This window comes from Symphodus melops (genome assembly GCF_947650265.1).
Source record: "Symphodus melops genome assembly, chromosome: 6".
NCBI classification, from domain to species: domain Eukaryota; kingdom Metazoa; phylum Chordata; class Actinopteri; order Labriformes; family Labridae; genus Symphodus; species Symphodus melops.
Genome location: NC_136696.1, coordinates 3,649,837 through 3,676,790, shown reverse-complemented (window position 1 = coordinate 3,676,790; position 26,954 = coordinate 3,649,837). Strand labels below are relative to the sequence as shown.

Genomic DNA, 26,954 nt, shown 5'->3' with positions numbered 1-26,954 from the left:
AGGACCGTTGAAAACGTATGCCTTCTGCACTTCCATCTGCTGACTTCCTGCGTTTTAGAAAGAGTCACACTTTTTTTTCCCGTTTTAAAGAAACGCTGCACTGCGGCTGGACTCTTTCTTAAGGACGCCAGAACATTTGTATCAAATTCAGCACACAGATGAATAGTAATGCTGTGGCATTGAGGACGATAAATACATGTAGAAACAACACAAAGACAAGCATGCACGTTTCTCCAAGCTTGAAGAGCTTCTTAGGTGGCCCCATCTCACAGACAGGGATTAGCTGTTTGGCTTGGTGATATAGTATCCAACACTATAGCAGGGAAAAGTCACAATGTTGAGTTTCACTTTCCAGCTGTGATACATTTGAAAGGGCAGAGATTTCATGGAGTAGGATGTGTCTTCATTGCATGTGATTTTAAACTCAGGTGCAGTCTTGCGGTCTGACAACAGTACATGTCAGCAGGAACGCTTAACAATCCAGTGTTTAGCATTAAACAACATCAGACTGAACATTTCAGGTGTATTTCATGTAGTCCGACCTGGGGAATCTAAGCTCTCATTGACTTTTGGAAACGTTTGCTTTATAATGGATTGTTAGCTGCACTTCTATGCAGATATCCGTTTGAAGATATCAATAGCTCATCGTCAGATTACTGGCGATAAGAGCCAGGATTTAATTCAAACAGATTGCATCCTGCCTGCTTTTGTTTTCCCTATGGTTTCTGTTCGCTGCCCAAACCAAGGCCTGGGATTGGTCGATATGGCTCGGACTACAAACAGAGCCAAGAATACTTCCCAAGATGAAAAAAATCTAGGAAAAGAGATTAACATCGGTGTAACACTGAGTCATTAGTAACTCCAAAGCAGATAAACATTATGGTTTCCTGTTTTCCTAATTTGAGTCAAGATGGGTGGGGAACTCAAAACATTAAGTTCAGGGAGGAAAGTTTAACTCCAACTGATCAGTGATAGTCAAAGAAAATAGAGTACAAACATAGAAATTGCAAAGTATTAACTAATCACACTACTGGATACCACTCCTTTCAAAGGTTTCCTTTTTAACACCACATTTTTACACTTGAAGCTTCAGCACTGAATTAATGGACATCACTTTAGGCAATTTAGAAGACTTTATACGCCTCCCTCTGGAGCTAAAAAAATATTTTATTGGGCTTTCAATCGTCCTGTAAAGAGACTTTGATGTGTTAATTGAGTTTCCCATGAAGAGCATTTTGCATCTTTGTAAGTCTAAAGAAGGGTAAAAAATGCCTTCAAATATGAAACAGATAAGAAAACCCTTTTCATGTCTGTGCAGAAAAGCAGTATGCAATCTGAAAGGAGCAGGTGTGTAATCAGCCATGTCTCGACATCTCCCAGTGAAAATTAACGGAAAACATTGTGTCAAGACAAAAGCAGTGTGGTCGTAACCCTGATGCTCATAAAATCAACAATGTGTGTGAAGTAACCAAACATGCAGACTGTTTGATTCTGTTGAGATTTAGAGACCCCTCGGTGACTTTGAAAGTTCTTACTATCAACTTAGTATATCCTCTGCTGAGAGTAAAGCGTTGGGAACATTTTGGCTCATTTAAGATTTTTTTGGAGAGTTATTAGCTTACCAAAGCGGCTGACAATTTAGCTGTGTGCCTTATTTAGAGGTATTTAACTACCTGTGTGTATTTAACACCAGCCAGTTGGCATTTGTGATAACTCTCGGCTGTCAAAAAGGTTGAACTATTAAGGATCGTTTTCTCTTTGCTACCAGAGGAAAGACACCACAAAGACCAACATTTTCCTCAGAATCATCCAATATCTGAAACACCCGACAAAAAACAGCTTCAACATTGCTCACTGCATTGATTGCATCTCATTTCACCGCACTGTTAATCAATTATGCCATTAAACAGTTTACAGTGTGAGCGGCTCATCAAACGGTTAGCCGTCGTGGTTCCAGCAGTTCCGGATGGGAGGTTTTCAACCAGGCTTGTTGGACAGCAGCAGAACCGGCGGATGAGTGTGTATCACCTCAATTAAACTGTGCGCTAAGTGTCTGACAACAGCTAATATTCCTCTTCCACCAGCGAACCCAATCGATGTTCTGGCATTCGTCACCCTGCTGAAAAAGCAATCATCCCACTGTCTCGCTCCTGTTAGACGGGGAAATAGAGAGACGCTCATCTGCCTTCTGCGTCTTCGACTGGAATGCAGCAGCACTTATTTTTACTGAGACACACACAAACACCAATGGATGGCATTCAGCACACACACACACACACACACACACACACACACACTGCATAGAAACTTGCGATGTTGAACAGAAGGTGAAAGGCTTGTGAAAAGGTATGTGTACTGGAACATCTCACACTTGAAAAAAAGTGATTGAGAGAGTGATGCACACACATAAAGCATTTGTTGAGTTGACCAACCTCTCTGTCAAGTAACACAGGAGAGATGTGTGTGACAATGTCGCCTCTTTCTTCATCGATGTAGAACATGTTGGACGACGGCTTGTCTGGTGACTGCCTGACGATGCTGTAGCGTAGCGCAGCGTTGTCTGTGGCAGGGTCGTCTGCATCAAGTGCTGTCATCGCCATCACGATGGTTCCTGAGGAGACATTGGAATACAGTGTTGATCAGCGCTCAGCATTATTCTCATGTACAATTTGTGAGAGCAATGCTGGTTTTAAAATTAGCATATTTTGGGGCGCTTTTAGCCAAAAGATGAGTGCACGCGGCCCATATACACAGGTTTAGTGTGAATGACTTATTTCTCGTATGTATCAATTTCCACCATTTCTGACTCTGTTCACTGTTCTGTCTCTAGAATAGAGGCATACAATCCCCAAAATAAATGTCTAAAATCATATTTCAGAGAAATCAAGGAAAGTTTTAGAAGGTGTAGATTTTGCCACATTGATCCATATGTAAACAGCTAAAGTGTGTATGCTGATGTTTTACTGCTTCAATAACTGAGTGAAACATATTTGTTTATTTGTTTATTTAAAAGGATCCCCATTAGCTGACGCCAAGACGACAGCTAGTCTTCCTGGGGTCCAGTCCTGACATACAAAAAACAACAACAACAACACTTAGGCTATTAAAAATAAAGATAAAAACAATGAGATATAGAAAAGCAACATACATTTTCCTTGTGACATAACACAACCTTTCTCAATCAATAATCAAGATGGTATTATGGCTTTGAGAACAAATACAATCTTAGTCTCTTTTTAAAACCAGTTTTCCCCTTGATATTACGAATCTCAACTGGAAGAATGTTCCAAAGCCCAGTTGACCTATAGGACATATGATGAGGGATACAACCCACCAACATGAAACCTGCACTGCATAGCCAGCTTACATATTATGTCTGGACTTCTCAATCATAGCAATCATTGCAGCAGGTGTATGAAAAGTGCACTTTCAAACTATTTCTTAATGCATGTATAAATGTGTGTTTCCTCAGATCAGCTCTAACTGCATGTTGCATTTCATCAGGTAATGATAATACAAATGGAAATGCTGCCCAGTGCAGCTGAGCTGAAATAGAAGGTCATCTCTGACACGCTGTCTACCCTCCATGTCTGTCTGCATCATGATGAGATGCACTTACAGGGATACACACACATAAACATACACACACAGACTGTGCAAAGTTGTGTCTCTTCTCTGTCGGGTTATTTCGATTTTTCCGCTTTAGCCTCAGAGCTGTGAATGGAAGGTCCTGATCGGTCAAAGGAGGTGTCATTAGAAAGGTCAGAGTGCATGCATCAGAACAGAGAAAACAGTTGAACAGTGGTAAAAGCTTGAAATAATTTATTAGGATTTAATCTTTCGTTGAACTTGGATTGTTGAGGTCCATTGCAGATGCAGCAGGACTGTTTTTGTTAAAATATAAAGACCTGAAGACGAAGAAAAAAAACAATCGGAACAACATTTCTGTTTGGCTGTCGATGGTCTGACAGATGTGTAGATTGTGGCTGCTTTGCTGGTTTGACCTTGAAAAAGTTTTTTAGGTCAAGATCAGAATAATCAGAACTCTGTAGCGATGTAGCATGAGTCATAAACACAAAGCAGCAGTAAGCAGCATTCAAACCTGGAGGACAAAGTTCACATTCAAACTGAATGTGTTTGAATGTTACATGTCATATTCTAGGTTGTTTGAATTATTACTTTCCCTTCTCATCTAACATCACCAAAGAAGACATGATTATTCTTTTTGAAAGTGACAGCGATGGTGTATATTGTTTGTAGATTTCTAATACAGCCTTGAGTAATTTAGACTTTTCTAAATCATCATTGCTTCAGATTTTTTACAATCTTTTGACATAGACCTTGACACAGGTATCGACTTGGTGAGTAGTAGAGCCAGAACTATGTGTGAGTGGACAGATTAAGAGACACAGTTTATGTTGTATATTCAGAACGGTCAAAGTGCTCGTGATTTCACAGCTCAACATACAACCAGACTGCCACTACTATGGGATGTACCAGGTCATGACATGGAGAATGTTGAGCAATATTTGACAGTTTAGACTTCAGCTGATTCAGGCTCTGAAAGAACAGAGCACAAAATAAAGTGCTAATTCTCTCATGAAAACCGTAAATATGGGTTGTGTCTCGGTCCAGAAATTACTGAAAAGGAGGCCTATCAATAACTACTGAAGCAGAGTCGTCAACAAATAAATCCATTCTCCACTAACTTGTATACTAAGTACAGTAGTCTAAGCAAATGCTCTAATTGAGCAAAACACAGCTCAACTGAACTAAGCATGTAAAGCTACTGATTGTGACACTGATGCGTGTTTTCACTCCTATACGTAGAACTGATGATGTGTTTTCGGGAGAGATCCAAAGATGATTTAAAAGTGTGGTGTCATTTTATGCTCTAAACTCTCATCAATGTATGTTGGTTGTGAAACAGCGCTTATAATTGAAAAATCACCCAACAAATCGATGTGGATGATGATGAGATTCTGCTGCAGCTTTCACTTTTTTAACAACATAAGAGCAGATAAAAGCTTTTTAAGAGAGCCCTGTCGCCGCTCACTTGGAAAAAGCCGATCCTCTCATCCTGAAAACAATGATCAAACCGAGAAGACTGATCAAAGTTTAATGTGTTTTCTGGCAAGAAACCCCTTGTGATTGTTATTTGACCTGCATACTTTACAAACCGTTCTCCTGAGCATCAAATCGCTGAAGTGCGCGACATGGCTCATAAACAACAAATCTTTTTCATGCTCCTCCTTAATACCCGGCAGTACTCTGCCACAGTGCATTAATCAAAGTGTTCGAACAAGACACAAAAGCTTCCTGGGAAATATGCAAAGTCCACATTAAACAGTGATGGCTTAGCAGCAAACCTTTTTAGTCCGGTTGGGGGTAATGAGGGGCAGAGAGGTGTGGCTTTTATCCCCTTGGCATTTTCTCTTCAAGGTGAACCACTAATGGTTAAGTAAACCGGTAATCCTTCCTTTGCAGAATAATTACACAGTCCCATCTCCTTCATTACCTTTGCTCTGTTCCACTTCACACATTAAAGCCACGCTGTTAGAGCAGACTCACTGGGCATGCGCACAAACACACATGTTCCTTGAGTCAGACACACCAACCCACAGCAAACATGATCTCAGTGAGTTACATTCACATCACACAGACTTACAGAAGTCCCTTGAACGCAACATAATCATATAACATGTTTCATGTGATATCTGAGTTAATGTAACCCTCTCAATCCTCACTGTCTTCATCAGATACCATAATTCATTTTACAAACGAGTTTCACGTAACCAATAAGCATCCATCAGACCGGAGTACGACACAACATCAGCATCAATCAGCGTACATGATAAACATCTAGCATTCTGTAATGGGACAAAGGGGCCGGGTGGAACTGCAGCACTGATGTCTGTTGTGTTTAATCATATCATGATATCATGTGAGTGGCCTCGCTAAGACTCATTGCCTCCTCCTATCAGCTCCATCCTCTGACAGGAACCCAGACTCAATCAATCTTAACTGCATTGGGCAGGATGGATGTGAATGTGTAGGCCTGCTTTTATCTCGATATCAGTCGGACCCATCTGCCATGCGGCTGAATCACACCAGATAAGACCAGATGAAAACAAACAGGGATACGGAAAAGATGTGGATAGCTAAGAGACTGTTAACTCACAAGAGATGTTAATGTAGTTTTCGGGCCTTTTATGTTGGGTGTGGTGTGCACTGCGCTCACCGTGGAGTAGGGTGCAGAGCAGAAGGGGAGCGCACACAAACAAAAAGGAACAACACATGTTGTTAGGAGGCCAAAAAAATATCTCAGGAAAATAACTTCTACCACAGCAAGATGTGAAGCCCGTACTTTTCTTCTGCTGCGGATGGGGGGAGACGAGCAGCCAAGAAGAACAGGGACTATGTTCATGAAATCCTCAGGGCACGACAACCGCTTCATAAGCACGACACACATTTCTGCTGCTCGTTTAAACACACCTGCTACGCCCAAACTGTTAGAAATTTCTTCCCAAACAAGAGCTTTCTTTGCCACAGTCCTGGTAGGTCTATAAACTAAAGCCGACTCAGGAAAGTGAGACGTTGGTTGTGATCTGAGCAACCCTCCTTTTGGACGTGTGGAGATGACATCACAGAGCAGCACGCACTGACAGAAAGCATGACCCTGCGCTGAGTTTACTTTACTGAGCTTACTTTGTTTTGTTTTGTTTAAGTCAGGATTTAGTCAGTGGAACCTGGTTGTTATTTTGTTGTCATTTTGGTGTCATTTCAGTGAGTTTTGTTTTTTATCATGTTCCCATTTTATTCAGTGTTTTAGTAATACTATTCCCAGACAGTTTCATGATACTTGCAGACATTTCTCCTGGCTATGAAATTCCCAATAAGAAGCTGCATGAGGATGAGTGTGCAGATCTACACTGCAGAGAGTCGACATGCAGACGGCATCGGCATGTCTCCCTAATCAGACACAAAACAAGAGCAAACTTCCGTTGCTGAACTTTATAGGCTGAATGTAGTTAGCATAATATTAGTTGTAAACGAGACATTGAGACGGAAGCAGACATGCTATTCATGGTGCCATTAGCTCCCATAAGCCATTCTGTACAGAATTGGCCCCTGAGTTCTCTGTTGGTTTGAATTAGAGCTGTCAGCTTTAAGATCCAAAATTAATGCATCATTTTTTTTATTTATTTTTTTAATTAAATGCTATTTTGTTCCTTTGGGTGCACCGTAGCTAAGCCACTGCACAGACAGCAGCGACTCCCTGTAAGCACAGCGATGGAAAAGAAAGGACAGCTCTGCCCCCCTGAAGGATTCAATCACCTTGTGACATCAAATATTTCACTTTCACATCGTCCACTTTATCCATTCTCATTCACTTTCCAGAACAAGTGTCTTTGTTTGGTAATTAAGATCAAGTTGTTCCCTTCCGTCTACAGTACAGGTTCTTTATTTTCTTTCAAAATAAAAGCACGTTTGTATCCAAACAGGAAGAGCAGTACCCTTAGCTGAAGAAATGAAAAGCATAACAACTTTTTTAAAATGTAAAATAATGGGATTTCATCCGCGATTGAAAATGTGATTACCTGCTATAACTATTCAGTTACAGCAATTAAAGATGATTCATCATGCATTCACAGGTTGTCTCCAACATGTTGCTGAGACTTGACACACCAGCTACGGTAGCCCTGTCTGGTTTCATCACTGACCTTCACTGAAGGTCATCCCAAAACAACGTGGAGACAGAGACACTTTTCACCCACAGGTCACTTTCTGCAGATCCTTGAAAACAGCAGAGATCAAACTTTGGTCATCTGCTCAAACACAGCTGAATATTGCGTCTGGTCTTTCAACATAACATAACGAACATAACATAGCGAAGCTTGCAAAGATGCACATGTTGTGGACTTATTTCATCAAACAGGCTTGCGAGCCGCGGGGCCTTTAGCTAACTCCTATATCTTTTTCAAACACGGAGGGGAAATCACAGAGGGCCAGCAGATCTGTCAGAGCCACAGGGGATCTGACAAAGTGTGAAAAAAAGCAAGCTGAGGCAAGAGACCATAGACTAGAAGAAAGGGTAAACGTGATCCGAGTATGTGTAACACACGCGCACACAGACACAGCTAATGTGTCACAGTGTACCTGCATGAGAGTGAGTGATTGGAATTTCTTTTTGAATTATTCAGCATGTACAATGGACATCCAGGACCTGGAATAGGATTTAAATTAATCAGACTGAAGTGAGTGAAGAAGACCGAGAGCCGACCCGTTCTATTCTCAGGTGTGGATGAGATCAAAGAAGGTTCAAAGATCAATCATCTAATCCAATACCAATACTGTCGAGAAACAAGACACTCCAGTATGAGCATACATTCCTGAGAAGCACGATATAAAGAGCCTGCAGCACAGGTAAGTGTTTGAGCGATGTCCACATGGCGAGAGATAGAAAGGAAGAAAAAGCTGGTGCAAAAAATACAGAAGGAATAAAAATGTGAATTAACGCTGTTCGCGTTTTTTCACATCCGGCCCCGTGAGTGTGTGTGGCGGTGGTCTTCTCATTAAAGCTAGCAGCATATCAAACTGGACCAGTGACATCCTAGAAGCCAGGAGGAATCTGCAGCTCTTTTATCAACATGAATCTCTCCTCACGTTTTCATGTGGACAGACCTCATTGTTGTTCTTAAGGAGTGAAAGAATGACAAAATCAACACACCTCCAGAGTGATCAATATGTTTTGTCTCATACTGCAAATTTTTGAAACTACCCAAATCCATTTGTATCTTTTTTGGTTTTGAAATCAAAACATGCTGGAGGTTTTATAACTGTGCGTGTTACTAACAGTGTTGAATTAACTCAGTTTGAAATATTTTCAAGGCATTTGAACAGTCCCCAAGGACTGGCATTACAATGAGTTAATCTACCCATTTTTACACTGTCAAACTCATTTCAGTTGCATAATTCAAAAGTAGTCAGCACAAATACTGCAGGAATGCTAGGAATGATTGATTCATTGTATGAAGATGTTTTTAAAAACTGGATAATGGAGGGAGTTTTACCTGGTTTTTACTGTGCCTGAGAATGACTCCTCCCTCTCCATTGCTGCTCTGCATTCACAGATCAGTAATAAACCGAGGACACAACCCTTACTACTACGGCCAAACCTGCTTTTCCTCTTAGAGGATGCAATGTGCCTGTGCTAAAGACACTTTGGCACAGTACCCAAATACATATGGGTTCGGTACACACTGATCAAATGAATCAGACTTTGGGGTCAAGCGTACTCGGATCCTGGCACGAGTCCCAATTGTGAACCTTCCCTAAATGACTAAAGCCATAAACAATGTGAAGATTATACACATAACAATGTCAGCTAACAAATCCAACACAAACAATGTTGAAAAAGGAACAGCATGGAGTTAGACTTATTTGAACCTAATCTCCGTTCCAGTAATGACTGCATGATGATGCTGCTCAGACAATCACATGAGCTTCATCGATCTTTGCTGTTATTTTCACTATTTAAGAGAACAGCAGCAGAGGCAAAAGGTTGACACAGTTGAGTCTCAGTTACGACTAACATTGGTCTCTTTTTCGCCCGCACACGCTGGAAGGAAAAAGTTGTAAACATGGTGCAGGTGTATCAATGAACAAGCTTTCAGCAGCCAGCCTGTCTGTTTGACTGAAAGCTGAATTGTACGCTGCCTGTCCACACTGTTTGAAAGCTTATTGTTACCATTACATCAATCTTGAGTGCTGCCATGCTGGCCCGTCCGCTGACTTTTGTGTCTTTTGTTGAACTTTCGTTCTAAAAAGATGGTTGTTATGAGGATGATTGGATTTAAGGTCCGATCATCATGCATGCTCTTGTTGTGCTCTTCAAGAGAACTTTGACTTTTAAACCTTTGCTTCGATAAAACAGGAAGCACTGTTGGTACAATGTGGGCAATATGGAGGGGCATGAATCTAAAGGCTGTTTTATTTGCCATGTAATAAACATTACAGCAGTTCAGCTGTGGTTCATGTGGGTCTCTGTCCATGCTAAGATGGTGTTCCTCAGGGGGCGCCAGTAGCCTAGAGGTCAGTTATGTGCTTTTCCACATTTCATTCCCCACCCTCTCTTTCCAATTTCTGACTCTATCCACTGTCTTGTAATCAACAAAAGGCAAAAAAAGAAGGAGACTGCATTCCTCCTTACTTGTCTGAGAGTCTGAACTATTCTCCTGCAGCTTTCCTCCACACTTGTTTCCGTCATAAAGTGTCCGAGCCAATATTTGTTGAATGTGCTCATTTTAGTGACATCGTCCCTGAAGGCACAGCGAGCTTCTGTACTGCCGTTTTACCACTGTACTCATTCCTTCTCAGCAGTTTGCCTGCTCACCTGCTCTGCCTGTTACGCTGCCATCTGCACTGTCCTACATCTCTGGACCAGAAACATCTCCAGAGAGCTCCTGTCATGTCTGTGTGCTCGCTGTGGCTTATTCACACATGCCAAATAAAGATTTGACTTGACTGTGAGCAGATACAGTAGATATTACATACATGATGTGTTTGTGGCAGAAGTACTGACTTAAACAAAAACAAAAAGGCTTTAAGAAGGAAATAAAGTCATGATGAAGTCTCTGAGGATCCTGCAACATGATGAAATGATGAAACTGAAAATGGGTCACCAATAAATGTGATTGTAGTCAAATTTGGATTTTGATTGCCAGTCAAAAATACACATTTTAAAATCAACCATTAAATTCAAACACATTGAGAGATGGCAGGGCTGATTTAGACATGACAGCAGACCAACCTGCCTACCATCCATGACTTTACACTGGTCCAGGGTCAGAAAGCAGGAAGGTAGCATCTCTGCAGACTCGCCACAGCCCAGATCCAAACTGTTAGAGAGCTCTGTACACCAAAACTACAAAACACGAGAAGAGGGTTTTTTTTTCCTCCAGGCTGTCACTCTGATGAACACTTGACAGCCACAGAGTGGGGGAGCAATCACTGTGCAATAACCCTGCAAACATCCACTGCTCCGGTGAGTACAACTATTTATCTTGATTTGATGGGCACGCATTTAGTCAAGTAACCCCCCCCCCCCCCCCCCGTGATACTATAAAATCAGTCGATGAATGGGATGAAAAAGAGTCCAGTTGATCTTTACTGTGTTTCCATTCTAATCAGTAGTGTTGCAGTTCTTAAACCACTTCTTGAAGGCATTTTTACTCTGCCTTGTCTCTGTCTCAGACAGGCTGGACTCTGGATTTTAATGATGGGATATTTTTTCAAGTCATTACTGTGATTAGTAGGAAATAAAATAACTTTAATTTATTTATCATTTCATTTTTTTCCCCCAGTTACAGCCTTTACAGTGTTATGAGTGACACGCCTCCTGCACACATTTTTGAGTGATATTTTCGGTCACGGTCTTGTTTCCGTATCGCGCTGTCTTGGTCTTGGTCTTGACTCGGTCTGACCCCTAAATGTCTTGGTCTTGTCTCGATCTCGAAGCAATCTGGTCTCGGGTATGTCTGTGTCTGGGTGAGTCTGGCCCTGACTACAACACCTCTAATCAGCCTGTGTTTGCTCAGGCCTCTGCTGGACCTTTGGGGAAAAGAAGTAGAAAAAGAATTGTCTGAAAACACAAACATTCAGCACCTTCGAGAAAAGGAACAGAACTATTACGATTACAAAGTGAGTCTGTGAAATGAAAGGTAAAACGAGTGTTTGTGCGCAGGTTAAAGGCACTGATTGATAAAGGGACAATTAATTTTTTCATCGCAGCATTCCATCGACACATTTGTTAATGAGAAGATGAATAACACGCTAATGAGAATATAAATAACATCCCGCCAAATGAGAAGGAGAACCTGGCAAACAACTTAAGCCTAAACAATGACATTCAAAGCTGGCTAATGAAATCACATCCTTAGAAAATTGAAAAGATAAATGCGTCGTATATAGCTTGTCGTTCAAAAGAAGGAAAAAAGATCATGGAGGGGTCAACAGAAGAAATATGTAATTCATCCTAATGTTCATGTTTCCTTACATACATTTTATATGAAGGTCACTCGATCTACGCCCACCAGTTTGTATTTGGTTTAACATTCATGAATTTCTTTCTCTGACATTAGCTCAACCTGAGGAGACAGACCCACACCTGCCTGAATGTTATTTTATTATCAGAACAAAACTAAACACAGCTGACCTCTTCAAATGGCTCAAATCAAGGGTACTTGACTCAGCCTACGCTGCATGCCGGGAAGCTGGGAAAATAATTCAACTGAACAACAAGTTATATGATTACATTTATTGTGCTCAAAGGTTTACATATTTAAGCAAAGCTCTGTGAATATCTGTGAAGTGAAAAGGAGAGCATGCTAATCATCACTGTAGGCCTGGGAGCTTTAGTTACCATGGTAAACTTAAACATAAGGCTGTCTCTAAAGAATAGTTCATGATACCTTTCCCATCTAGGCAAGGTAAGGCAAGTTTATTTATATAGCGCTGTTCAGACACAAGACGATTCACAAAGCTTTACAGAAAAACAGTAAAACAGAGCTTAAGGAAAGACTGCAAGAGAAATTTAAAAAGAAAAAAAACAAGGCAAAAGAAAGATCACACATCATTAAAAGACAGAGAAGAATGTAAAAATACTCGATAAAGGAACAACTTTTAAAAAACTATTAAGAAAGGAAGAATGTGTTGCAGTAAGGCAGACAGTATATTGCTAATGGAAAGCCTGAGTGAATATAAGGCCTGATTTAAAGGAGCTGAGTGTAGCAGCAGTCCTCAGGTGTTCAGGGAGTTTGCTCCACAGGTGAGGAGCGTAGTAACTAAAAGCTGCTTCACCTTGACTCTGGGAACACTGAGTAAACCTCTCAAACACATCTACTGTGTCAAGGTTCTGTAATTGGTGCTGTGATGTTTCACGACTGTGCCGATTCTATTGAATGGCTCTTTAGGAAGAACAAAAGGGATCTGAGTCCCAATGTTTATGTTCGATATCATGATCTGCCCAATTTGTATCTGTCCTAATCCACCCATTCACTCCCCTTCCCATGAGTCGGTCATGAGAGCAGCTATGTTGTCAAGGTGGAGAGAGAGAGAGAGGGAGAGAGAGACAGGGAGAGAGAGGTGGTCGAGCTACGTAGAGATTGAACATCGAGAGTTAGTGACGTTAGTAACAACAAATGACCTGAGTGAATCAGAGAAATACAATTTGTTTTGTATAATTAATTTCAGATTATTATTTCAAGCTCAACAGTAGAAAAAACACAGACTCATGTCTGAACATCACATGAGAGGCCGTGTCTAGATGCAGTAAAAAGTCCATCTCTTCCTGCTTTTTCTTTACCACGCTTCTCGCTCAATCTTGCTATTGGGTCTGTTTGCTGAGCACGACCTCTGACCCTCTGCATTTAATCAGAACAACAAGACATTCGATCTTTGACAGGATCAGAGCCCAAAGATCTGGCTCCCTTCAAAGAGCTATTAAACACTGTCACTCAGCTCCTTAAGTTATCGCTAATGCTTAATAATTTAAACCCTCAAGACATGATGGAGAACATTTACAGCACTATTGACAGTGTTGGTGTTTGTCTGTTGTGTAATATACCAGAGGCTATACAGGGAGCATTAGCATTCACTGATATGTTCTGAATTCACCTTGTCTCAAGGAATATCACTTTACCATTTCAGGCTGATCTCAATCTAAGATCTGACCTGCTGATCCAATGTTATATCCATAATGACACACTGACTGTTAACTAGGCTAACTGTATATTAACTCATCTAAATAGACTGTTGCCTCTCTCTTCAGCTGCTTTCTCCTCGACAACTTCAGGAATTATAAATGAGCAAACAAAAAACAGCTAAAACTGACTTAAATATTGTTTTGAATCAATTATTCAAATATTGTTTTAAATCAAGACTCATTATAATATGTTCTATGTAGTGATCTGTCTCAATGCAGGTTTGAACTTTTTGTGTGGTGGAATTTCGGTGATGGACTGGCGTACAGTCCAGGGTGTGACCCCGCCTCTCGCCCAATGACAGCTTGGATTGGCTCCAGCACCCCGTAACCCCTAACGGGAAAAAACGGTAAAGAAGATGGATGGATGGATTCGCTCTTCACACATTCACACTTGACCGACTTTTTGTCAGAGGGTTGGAGGAGGAACAAAATCAGTTGAAAGGCTGATTCTGGTTCCCTTAATTTCAGGAGTGTGTTAAACGGGTTAGAAAAAAGCACAGACACAAAGCTACCCAATTATCGAGCAATTCAAACCAGAGAAAACTCGACAATAATACAACAGCCTGATTTGTGAGATTATATGCAAGTCTGCTCTGTGTTCTTGTATTACTCTTGTCTTTATGCTCTCCGTGTCGTCTACCTTTTGACTCTGGCATTAATCACATAATTTGTGCCCATGCACATACTTCAATCTTTCTCATCAGGGATTTTAATCAGGGTTTTCCCCTCCACAGTTAACTTAACTCTCCCCTGTATTTGCATATCTTTGCATGTCTCCTCCGATCTCGCTGGCATAATGAATTCTACAAGTCCCATTGTGGAGCCAAATGTCAGGCCCTGAGGCTGGCAGACAGTCCACAGAGCGTAATGACCAGCTGAATCACCTCCTCCTCTGACCCGGGGAAGAGCAGCGAGGGGAGGAAAGTCAACTAGATGTGAGACTGAAAGATAGAGGCGAAAACTAGAGAAAGAAGCCAAGAACAGAACACGAAAAGTGCCAGACAGGAGGAGGAGGAGAATTTCAGAACCCAAGAGTGACGAGAAAGGAAAAAAAATAGGATGCAAAAAGAAGCAATGAAATAAAACTGAAGAAGCTTTGAGGGAACAGAATAGAAAACTGTTCAAAGATGGTCGTGTAGCTTCCACCAAGTTCGGTTTGTCTCAGTACAACACACATTTTGTGGCGTTTCCACACACTAAAGCCGGGAAAGATTTCCAAATGGCCGTCCTGTACCGTCCTGTATTTTGGTATTTACCCTTCTGTTGGGGTGCCAAGAATATCGATCCGACCCCAAAAGGTGGAGCCAAACACCGTCGATTGGTCGAAAGAATCGTCACTAACAACCCCGCATCTTTAAATACACAGTCGATTGTTTTTTTCTGCTGTATTTCTCCTCGCGGCACACAGCCATCTTTGAAACAAAGCTTAGTTGTGTTTTGTAATAAAGAGCCACATGTTAGTGACAAAGTGGATGAACTGCTGGATGTATTCAATCCTTGGTTTTATTCATTGTGTTATGTTTTTCTCCTCTGTTGAATTTATTCGCAGGTTAGCTGTTAGCTGTTAGCTGTTGGCTGCTATGACATGACGCTGTTAAATAGCCGATGCGGTTATTGGCATCTGGCTTACACTCAACCTACTAAATATGGTTGGCTGTAGAAACAGGATCAGACCTTACCAAACCGAACCATACCAAACTGTACTGGTCCACACAGGACCGCTTGGTGGAAACGGGGCATTAGTGTTTGAGGACCAATTCAATGTCTGTTTTTAGGGTTAGGGTCGGTGTATGTCTCAGATATATGAAGTGAAATAAACCATTTCAAAAACAACTTTCGTGAGGCAAACTGCAGAGACCCCATCATCATTTAAGAAAATCTATTCACCCCATGGTCACGATGCCTCCAGACATGTCCACATGTTTCAGGCTTCAGCGGTGTTCTGCCATACCCGTACGTATCATTTAAGAAGCAAGTCATTTATCTAAAGAGGCCTGGGAGCGAAGCGTCATTAATCATCTCAGTGTGTGTAAGTAGACAACAGATCATGTGTAGTGCTACTCAATTCTCACATGCCACATAGAAAGACTCTGGAGGATAAGAGCATTTTCCATGGAGACCATTGGCTCGTACAAATATTACAGATACAATGTTCATAGTGAGAATGTCGTGGGTAGTAGTGCGAGACATTAGGGGGAAATAAGTTTGCTTTAAAAATACTACAGCAACAAACAACGTCAGACTATTTTCAAAGCGACATCAGAACATCTTCATGGACTTCCAAAAAAAGAGAAAAACATCCAGGGACCAAACTTCAGGTGTTTGCTTTAAGAAAAAAAAATGAATAAAAATAAATAAGTGGAACGGTTCTAAAAATAAAGAACTGATCAACATTTGATGTTTCTATGCACAGTATCAAACTGCCATGTGTTCTTACACGTCTTTTTAAAGATGAAACACTTATGAATTTGGAAACCAAACTTAAATATTGAGGATTTTGTAGACAACTTCAAGTTTCAGACGTTCATACAGCCTCTCCTCTCCAGCCACTCTCACATGATGTGGTGAAAAATGATTCAAACCACGATTGATGTTTTCTTGTGATCACAGCAATGACGTAAACAAAGAAATAAGTTTTAATCTTTTTAATCCCAGGGTCCTCTCTGACTGAGACAGAGTCAAATAAGAGTAAACAAAAAAAGCATTAAATCGCACTCTGACTGATGTGTTTCACTTCATCTTAAGCACTTTAACTCTCACTGGTTGAAAGGGAGAGCTTAAAAAAAGTGTGCAGTCATATTAAAAACAAAAGAAGCTAATTTTAACAACTCATCTGCAGTTATTTTCTTTAAGTCCCGGCCCATTTTCTATTCCAACTTCCTGTATCCAACATGCACTGGCCTCAAGATAGTTAAAGATTCATATTTCATTTCTTCAAAAGAGCATTGACTCTGTGTGCAGTAAGTCCTCCTCTCTTCTTTGCACTTGGCTTTAAGGCTGGCTGTCTTAGCCCAGGCTGAGTCGTGGGTAAGATTTCCTTCTTAACTAGACTCAAGAATATGGACTGAAGGTTCAATGGCATCGTTGAACTGCATGACCCAGGGGAGATATTTGAATGAAAGATCCCTCTCAAAAAAGGATTTGAATGCATAGAGTTTGCCAGCCTTTAAGAGACAGATTACATACGAGTCAGACAAAGGTAGAGGTGCAGGGAGTGAGGCATGATTTCACAGAGCTTAGCAAAAATTCAATAATGTGGACAATTTCATACTTTCACCCCAAAACCCTTTAATGGACACTTATCTGGAAATGTGTGCCCTCCCTTTGGTGATTTATCTTGAAATCTAAATAGCCACTTGGTCCTGGTTCACGCCAAGCAATTAAATTGAACAATCATCAATCAGCCCCTCACTGTTGAACCATGTACTCATGGATGATTGAACAATTTAAAAAAATAAAAGAGTCAATGCATAAAAGCTCAGAAGACTAAAAACAGAGCAGGGTTGATCTCTGATTGGTTTGCTGGGTATGAAATTAGCCTCATATGCTGGAGCTGTAAGGAACATCACACTTCTGGCTGTAAGACATGTTCAGGTTATATATCTTCTGAACGTACTTGTGAGAGTGTTAAACTGACGCCGATGTAGCCTTCAGAAACCCAGTTGTCACATCTTTACTGTTCCAAATGATCGAATCTAATCCAAGCCTTTTAGACACTTAGTTTAATTAAAATGATCAAAGCCTTTAATCATTGAAACACATGAAACAACTGACAAGGAAGGAGTTAATAAGATGATGACATCTATTTGCTTGAAAGGGCTTTTGATTCTGACGCAACCTTTGGAGACAAAACGCTGTTTAACTTTTCCTTTGTAAATCTAATTAAGAGATTTGACTCATTAAATAAACCGGCTGCCTTTTTAAGGCTGGTCTCATCTGAAGCAGTGGCTCCCAAACTGTTTTCCATGGAGCGCCCCTAACTTTTATCTAAGAGAGACTGGGACCCCCAAGGACCCAACTGGGAGGAAAAAAGGTACACGACTGAGGAAAATGAACATACATTTTAATTGTTACCCTAAATAGAAATCCAAACAGAGTTTCTCCACACATACTTCTTCTTACCAAAAGACCTTTGTATATTACCATCCCCCAGTGTGTCCACGTCAAACTCCTCATACTCACCTATGAAGCCCTCCATAACCTGGCTCCCCCCTGCACTCTCAGGTCTGCTCATGCGACCCTTATATAAATTGGCCATTCATTTGTAGAGGTACTTTGGGGCAAGAGGAGCAAGTGCCAGGAAAAAGGTCTTTGTTTGTTCTCTGATAGTCAAGGATTTTTCGCCCCTGTTGATGGGCAAGTCACGTCCACACTGCCAACATGATAGCTTGTGTGTGTGTTGTGTCACAGCTGTGTTCATGGCACACAGAATAGGATACAGGTAAGTGGACCAGCCGTTCACCGGTCGGGTAGAACGAGTTGAAAAACGTCCAATTCCATCAGCCAGTCTACGAGTGCACATCTGATAACTGCCATTTGCAACAAACCAGCACAATTACTTTACTTTGCTTTCATAAGTCAGTTATAAAATCAGCTTTGACATCGCTGGTTGATTCTGATCATTTATCAGGCTTCTTGTTACATGAAAGACAAGATTGAATCATTGTCGCATCTATCTATGTAGCTCAAATCAGTGAAGACAAGAGTGAACATAACTGAAGACTATTCTATTTGTTTCTGGGAGATCAGAGTGGTTACTGTGTTTGTAATTTACACAACACAAAATGTTACAGTAGGGCTGTCAATGTTCACACATCCAATCTATCTAAAGATGTTACAGAAAATGAATCACTTTCCTGTGTGAAGTGCAAATCAACACAAAGTCTCATTCACCTTGAATTGTATTAAAGCACATTATATGATGCAGAATCCAAAGACAGGGAGAGACCTGTGCGACTGTTCAGCCTGATGTCCCTCAAATGAGTTCATTTTAAGTTCAGAAATGTAAGAAAAAGTGTTGAGTCTCTCTTTAGAGGGCGGCTGTGGCTCATTCGGTAAAGTCGATCATCTCAACCGGAAGGTCAGTGGCTCAAACCCCAGCTCCTGCAGCAACCAGCTGAAGTGTCGTTGGGCAAAACACAAGCTTCGTCAGCAGTGTTTGAATGTGTATGAATGGGATTCGTCACTTGCCATGGTCTCTCTCCATAGCATCTTCTGTCACCAGTGTGTGAATGTGCAGGTGTGACATGCAGTGTAAAAACACTTTGAGCAGTCTGAAGACTAGAAAAGTCCATTTATCATTTAACCATGACAAAAAATGACAAAAGATCAGCGTCATTGACAGATCCCTGTGAAAAAACCATCTCACACATCTCCCGATGGAGTCATTCACAGCATGTGGAGATGTAGCTTAGCATTATAGGTGGTGATCTTACTTGCAAAGCATCACCTGTGAAGACAGTGAACATCTATGCCATAGGCTTCTTTTAGACCAAGCCAACCACTGTCCTTTATTCTCAGACAGTAATGGTAGGCTAAAGATACGATCATGTGCTAAAGTTAGGACGTTGAAATCTTGATGTACCAAATCAACTGTGAAAAGGAACAATCCAGTCTGTGCTGCAGCAGTCTGCGGGTACTTTACTTTCCATTTCAATTTGGCTCATTGGGAGTATTTTAACATTTCAAAACATAAATACAAATATTTTCATAACTCTATTTTTGCGTTTGTTTTCATCAAACAAACTTGTATTAATTGTATTCTATTCACCCTGATCCTAACTTGTCTGATTGATCGCTGAGCTTTGATGGCAGCAGTGCTCTGTGCCCGGAGACAGGACATCGCCGGCTCTCAGCCTGCAGGAAATACGATTGCAGCAAGAAAGACAACATCAGCAGCACAACTGACAGAGGTGTCATTTCCCACAGTGATGCCTCTGTATCAAATCCATAGTTAAAAATACACATAGACCTGCATACAAGAGGCGTGAAAAACAAGCTCCAACACATACAGTATAATATGCAGTCACTGATGTGCGTTACATGAAATATCAACTTCTTCTTGTTTGCTCATAAATGCAATGCATTGTTTCATTCAGACACAATGTAGTTATTGTGTAAGACAACATATTTAAACAAATTACGTTTTAATCAGTCTGGATATGTAAGATGAACAATACAACTCCAGGAGTAATAACCTCCTACATAAATCTCAAAATGACCCTAGTATCTCAGTTGGAGATGTATGATTCACTAATACATTATCTCTCTGCTCCTCCACCAACGAGGTTTCAGCTAATGACTCCACTCGCTAAATCAAGACAAAAGATACTTCCCCTTTAAAAGGACACTTCAATTAATTACGCCCGGAAAATCCCTCTAATACTGTACCGAGGACTTAGTGAATAAAACTGAAAACCTATTAGTGGGCATTCATCTGATCTCACCCAGGAAAAGTAGCTAATCAGTGTGAAGCAGCTAGCTTCACTGTGCAGAAGAGGAGCGGGCGAATTGCATGGCATGTCACACACTCTGACACGAACTGACCAAAAGAGAGAGAGAGAGAGAGAGAGAGAGAGAGAGAGAGAGAGAGAGGGGAATGACATGCAGGAAAGGAGCCACATGTCGGACTTGAAGCCCGAGTTGCCTCCACACAAAGAGTGCGCAATTTTCCCATTAAGCTAACGTTTTTATTCTTGATTAAATGATAAATGGACTTGAGCTTGTACAGAACTTTTCCGGTACTCAATGAGTTTTTACACCACAGGTCACACCTACACATTCACACACTGATGGCCGAGATTGATGTGTAAAGTGTCCATCAGAAGTAACTAATCTCATACATACAGATTTACACTGACAACGCAGCAGGAGCAATTTGGAGTTAAGGGTCTTGCCCATCATCACAGACACGTTATGCTGAAGATCGGACCCTTGGCCATTTTGTTAGGAGATGAAAGACTACCAACTATGGGCGGCTGTGGCTCAGTGGGTAGAGTCATCGTCTCTCAACAGGAAGGTTGAGAGAGCTGGGGTTCGATCCCCAGCTCCTGAGAGCAACATGTCCGATGTGTCCTTGGGACACCTTGGGACCTGAATTGGGACACCTTGGGACCTGAATTGGGACACCTTGGGACCTGAATTGCTCCCCCTGCTCTGTCAGGGTGTATGCAGTTCGCTGCTCCTGTGGTCGAACGCTTGGTGCGCTAATTGTCCCTCGGGGATAAATAGAGTTTCGAAAAAAAAAAAAAAAAAAAAAAAAAAAAAGAAAACTGAGGCACAGCTGCCCTTAAAAACAATGTTGTTTCACATTTAAACTGTTTAGCTGATAATGGTTCAAATTGAACAGCGTAACAACATATCGTGCTAATGTTGTGAATGGATGTGTTTACCAAAATGCATGTGACTCCATCAATCAGCAGTTCAGATATTTTCTCAGCATCAGAATATTTGATGTGATTTGAGGTAGTGTAAAATTCATACTCCCAGGTCAGAAGAGGATGAGTCACTTCTTAGAAACCTGACATGAATCTGACTTACCCAGTTATCTTAACGACTGGAGTCACTTCCAGGTATTCTAATTAAAATTGTTTTGCACAGCAACAAGGAATGGTGAGAAGGGAACCGCCGGTCAAGGGCAGAAAACACAAACACAACAAAGCTGTAGCAGCCAAACTGCTTAAAGTATTCAGACTAAACACAGACAAGTGCACTCCTCAAAGATCACATCTTATTACCAGCAAACATCAGAAGAAAGAAACAGAGAGACATAACAGATGACTTAGTATGAGAATAAAGACTCAAATTAAGAGGCTGTGTGAGCAGCATTTTGATCTCCCAGTGTTGTTGATTTATACCCTCAAGCAAGACAACCAACGACAACAAAACAATCAGACTTGATGAAGCCATTTGCATGGATTACATTCTTAAAAATGCACTCCATCTTTTATGTGTTGTGTGTCCTTGGATCTATTTGCAACCCTGATTCCTTCCTGTATGTACTTGTAGACGGAAAGCAATAAATGGCTCCTGCTCCACGACCATTTGTTTGTCCTTGACTGGCAAGATCCTAGCTCTTAACTGTGTCTCCCTGCGTCTGCTAACAGCGCAGGATGTTGGAGAGCGGCCCTGACCGTGGCTGACTGGAGGATGATAAAGCAGCCTATGAAGAGCAGAATGCATCTTACAGTTGTGTGACAAACACAGCGAGCATGCATTTTGAAACAGTGAAACAAAAGCTGTTTTCACTCCTGATTTAAAATCCCTCACAAAAGCTGCTTCATGCACAGCGATGCCTCGTTTCACTGCAAAAGAGCGTAATGCCTTTAATATGTCCTCCCACTTTAATACATCATCCCTGACGCAACAGAGCATCATTTTCATTCAATGAGAAAGGAATACATTAGAACAATTCCAGCTTGTGCGCAGGTTTCTTTTCATGGATTTCAGTATATTTCATCCACTTTACTATGACACCGCCGATTTATAATGTTTGAATTAAAGACTTCTTCAGTGACAAATCTAACGTTCAAATTTGATCTCAAGAAAACAGCGTGGCAAAGAAGAGATGACATTCAGCCTGTGGAATTATAACGGTAGTCTGACAGGAAGGAACAACACAAGAGGGAAATGTGGGTCAACAAAACTGACTACTTTATAATCTGATTCTAAGATGCACATTTAGTACCTTCTTTCTTGTCTCAAACGTTGGCTGCGTCCTATATGCTGATGCCACCATTTTACCAGGATGAAACGCTGACACACGCTCTGTCATTACCACAAGTGCAGTGACCACCATCACAGACTGCACCTGACCTGACGTGAATGAAAACTAATCCTTTGTGTTACAAGCTGTGCTGGCAGACATAGCGACACAGACCAGCGACTTTTTCATCTTTTCTCCCACACGAGATCCTAATCATGCGTTTAAAGAAATGTTGGTATATTGCTTTGTAAATACGTCTTATGGCGTACACTTTTGACTGAAAGAGTCACCAGCAGAGGTGGGTAGCACGACTCGCAAGTTGCGTGTCTGTAAGCTACTTTACAATTTCCATGTAGGACGAGAGCTCAACTACCGTTCTGTAGCGAGTTAGAGTGCAAAAGACAGACAGCACGAAAAAAACGGTTTTGGACTTACCAATAGAAATAGTTTCTCTGGAAGGCAGTTTAAAACGTGTTTCTCTCAAGGCGACATCTAAACTCAGACTATGTCTTATAAACCGGTGCAATTTATGTTTTGTATTTATTGCACCTCTTTTTATGGATTCTAAATACAAAGGTAGAATCCACACACAGGTCTGGATTGTCAACCTTGGAAGTGCTTTGGTTTCAGTTTGTTGCAAGTTTTTAGTCAAAGATGTATTGACCATTTAGGTATCAGTAAGCTACATGTTGTATTGGTGTCAAGCTCCCAAGACGTCTTAATCAGGATTTATTTATCTGTATAGAAAGAGACCTGCATACAGGTGAAGGTAGAAATCCATTAAAGATCAAACATTTCACCTTAAACCACAAATCTGCATGACACCGTGTCTCGAGAGCCAATCAGCACTTAGTTTCCATGACTACCTATAACACATCAAAATAATCAATCTGACCCCCAATCGACAAATACACATCTGTTTTCTCTAACCACACTAACAGCTGCTGCTCTCACGGATGTTATAGACCAAGAAAGGACAGTGTTTATTTTACACCACACAAAAAAACGGTTGTTTATCTCTAACCACGAGCTTGAAATTACAGAGATATATACACCTATACACAAAAGACATATAATGTCCATCAGACAGCAATAGATGACGATTGTCAACGGTTTCTGAGGTTGGTGTTTCAACCAAACATCTCACGTTTGTAAAGTTTGAAACATTTATTGCAGCAGAACAAAGTTCCAGGCTCTGACCTCATCACGCTCACAGTTTGAATTTACATGCAGAGACGTGAGGAGTGATGGGACCCCTCAGCTGGGAGGTGGTGGGGCTGAGTCAGAGCGCAGTACTGGTGCAGGTCAGAGCTGGCAGAGGATGAGGATGGAAGTCTTGCAGCTTAAACAGACCACTGATTGGACGGGGGTGTTGTCAGGTGATGGTGGATGATGACTCATGTTAAATGTGAAATCGGTGCAGCTCGAGTTAACAACGCCTCCCTGTCATTTATGTAAGCAGGAGGCTGAATCATTTGAATCCACACCATTATCTGTGATGTGGAGCCTTTACAGAGATCTGTTTTGGTTTTGGAGATCAGTGAGAAATAAAGATGTCTTGCTGATAGAAGTCATTAAATACTTTGATGTTTAGTTTGGATAACTTTTTGGAGCTTTAAGTCTCTGACTTGGTGGCTGAATGTATAAATAGTACAACGTCGAACAGTTACCATGGTAATTTGCCTCAAGCTTGAAGTGATTGATCACAAATTTAGTAAACTTTCCAAAAACTCTTTATAAGCTCACTGATTAGTCATTTTTTCCAACACTTTATTGATCTTCTGACAACAACAAGTCCGTACGGACCGAACTGTGACAGATAATCATTACTTCAGTCCTTGTACAGAGTTATACAAACAAAATGACCAGGGTAAGGAAAGCTTAAAAAATAAAATATGATAGAAGACAGAGCTCCACTTTGTTAATAAGTATACTGTATGTGATAGGCCTCACAGAGTTAATGATTATTATAAAAATTAAAGGTTCACAGGGGACAGAGGGAGTTGTCCATTTAAAATCTTGAGCTTTGCTCAAGTAAATAAGCAGTTTTTATACAGATACAGATATTGAGGATATAGGGTAATGATATGAATAATTTTCCATTTGCAACATTATTTTTACACTTGGTGAGGATTCTGGCCATCAAATGCATCGACATCAACATTGCTCTCGACCAGGGGTGTCAAACTCCAGTCCTGGAGGGCCAGCTTCCTGAGACTATAGATGTCTCCCTGCTTGGACACAGCTGAATCCAATGAGTGACTCGTTATCAGGCTTCTGCAGAGCCTGATGACAACACATTGTTTTAAAGCAGGTGTGTTAGAGCAGGGAGACATCTAAAAGTCTGAGGAAGCCGGCCCTCGAGGACTGGAGTTTGACACCTGTGCTCTAGACAAACAGAACTAGACATTGACGTCTTAAGACTTTCAACGTGAACGCTGGAAAGCTGGAGCTGGGGCACAAATGTAAATAAAAAAAGTTGGAAAAAAAACTGCACTGTGCTTTATCTACAGGCCGCCGCTTTCTGCTGCAAACAAACAATTGAAAAAGGCACTCTGAAAAAAAAAGGCGAGGTGGACCCGGGGCCTTAAATAACTTAAACGGCAATAAGAAGATATGAATGGTTTCAAGGTTGAACTCAATTTGCATGCATGTTTTCCTCCGGGATATTGTTGTGAGAACATTAGAGCGATGAAACACATGTCAGGAAAGATGTCTGCAGGGTGTGAATCAAGACAGAGTTCTCTGTTTGACCTTAAAGATGCTATCACTGTGATGATTTCTTTAAACACAGGTTTTGCTCACAGCTACAGTTCAGTGTATGATGCACTGCTTTATGTATACCTGTGCACTAAAGAACAATGTGGGAAAATAAAGCCTTTGAAGTGTGTGGGACTTGGTTGAATCAATTTCCATTTGAATATATATTAAGAGCAAAGCTCTGACGCACAGTGGATTCCATCAAGGATCAAAGAGAACACATGGAGGTCTATTACCATCAAAACACTGGACTAGTTTAATTCCTGTCATGCAGAGTAGAATCATGCACATCACATGTGCTAATAAGCAGCATATACATTTCTTTAAGTCTCTCTCACAACATATAGAAAACATCACTTTCATAGCAGCATAAACATTCACTCCTTGTTCTGCTGATTTTTTCATTCAAAATTCAATTAAAAGTGGGCGCTGGTGGGGCAGTGGTTATTGCACGCGTCCCCATCATCAAAAAAAGCTGATTGTAGACTGACTGAAAACAGCATTAGTATGCACAAGCCTACTTGAGGAAGGAGGGGGGCGTTTATGTGGCAAATGTAAAGCGTCTGAGGCATAAGCAAGTGGCCGCTGAGTTCCTATTCTTGCTGCTGCAGGCAGTTTAAGGCTCAAATGTAATCGAGCCTAAAGAGCTGGATTTGAACAGCACAGATAATGGGGCAGTAGAGTTGTTCGTCTCTCACCAGGAGGTCAAGGGTTCGATCCCCAGCTCCTGCAGCCACTCATCCGATGTGTCCTTGGGCATCACACTTAACCTCGAGTTGCTCCCACTGCTTTGTCAGCCTTGTGCTGATTTTTCGAATAGATGTGCCTTCTGGTACTTCTGCAGCCAGCCTCGAGCAGACACAATGATGAACCTCTGCATCAACACCGAAGGGTTAAAGCTTGATACAACCTTCAACTTCAGGCTGTGAGAGCCAGAAAACAGGTTTCAAGTTCAACCCGAACATCTTTGCTATCATCGTGTAGCTTCTTTATTACTCTTACTTCTTTCATAACCACATAACCAGAGTAATGACCAAACAATATTTTAAGCGTTGGGTTGGCTCCTTCCACACATCATAGAGCACACGCACACACTGGAGCGCCGGCCACCAGGCGAACCTTGATCCGTGATTAGTACGGAGCGAGTCGGGAACACGAGATAAAGTCAAACGCTTGGTTCGACTTAACGCTCACCGTGTCTCAGCAAATTTACCAATCAATGTCAACGTCTTCTCCCAGCAGCCGCCTGTAGTCTGAGACTCCACACAGATTAACGCAGATTACAGTTGTTTGTTGAAAACTAAAATAATTTTGAGGGAAAAACACATTTGATATAAATAGTGACTTAATATTAAAATGTACTCTAAAATGAAGCACAAAAAAAATGCAGATATTGTACTATTTTTTTCGACTCACAGAACTGTCATTTACTATATCTACAATTGTTTTGTTTGTTGTGTACGTATCAATACGTATTGCATTTGTAGGCTGACAGTGATGGCTCCATTTGTGGCCTGGTAGATCTCAACAGACTGGCCACTTTAAAAGCAGATCTTGGTTCAAAAAAGGTTGGGCACCCCTGCTCTAGGTGTTGATACCACAACAACCCAGCAAGGCAGCCAATCTAGAGAACAGCATCACTCTCACAGTCAATACTTCAGCCATGTGGAGCACAGCACACTGCTGAGGAGGGTTTTGCAGCAGAGTAAAGAAAAGAGTGCAGCC

General features: G+C 41.2%; 1 protein-coding gene across 1 annotated transcript in view; it reads right to left on the bottom strand.

The window, feature by feature from the left end:
* Positions 1 to 26,954, bottom strand: part of cdh13 (cadherin 13, H-cadherin (heart)) — a 340,521-nt gene that overhangs the window by 121,999 nt on the left and 191,568 nt on the right. The window contains exon 8 of the mRNA XM_079346024.1: positions 2,433 to 2,611. Coding sequence (XP_079202150.1) covers positions 2,433 to 2,611 — 179 coding nt within the window. The remainder of the gene's footprint in view (positions 1 to 2,432; positions 2,612 to 26,954) is intronic.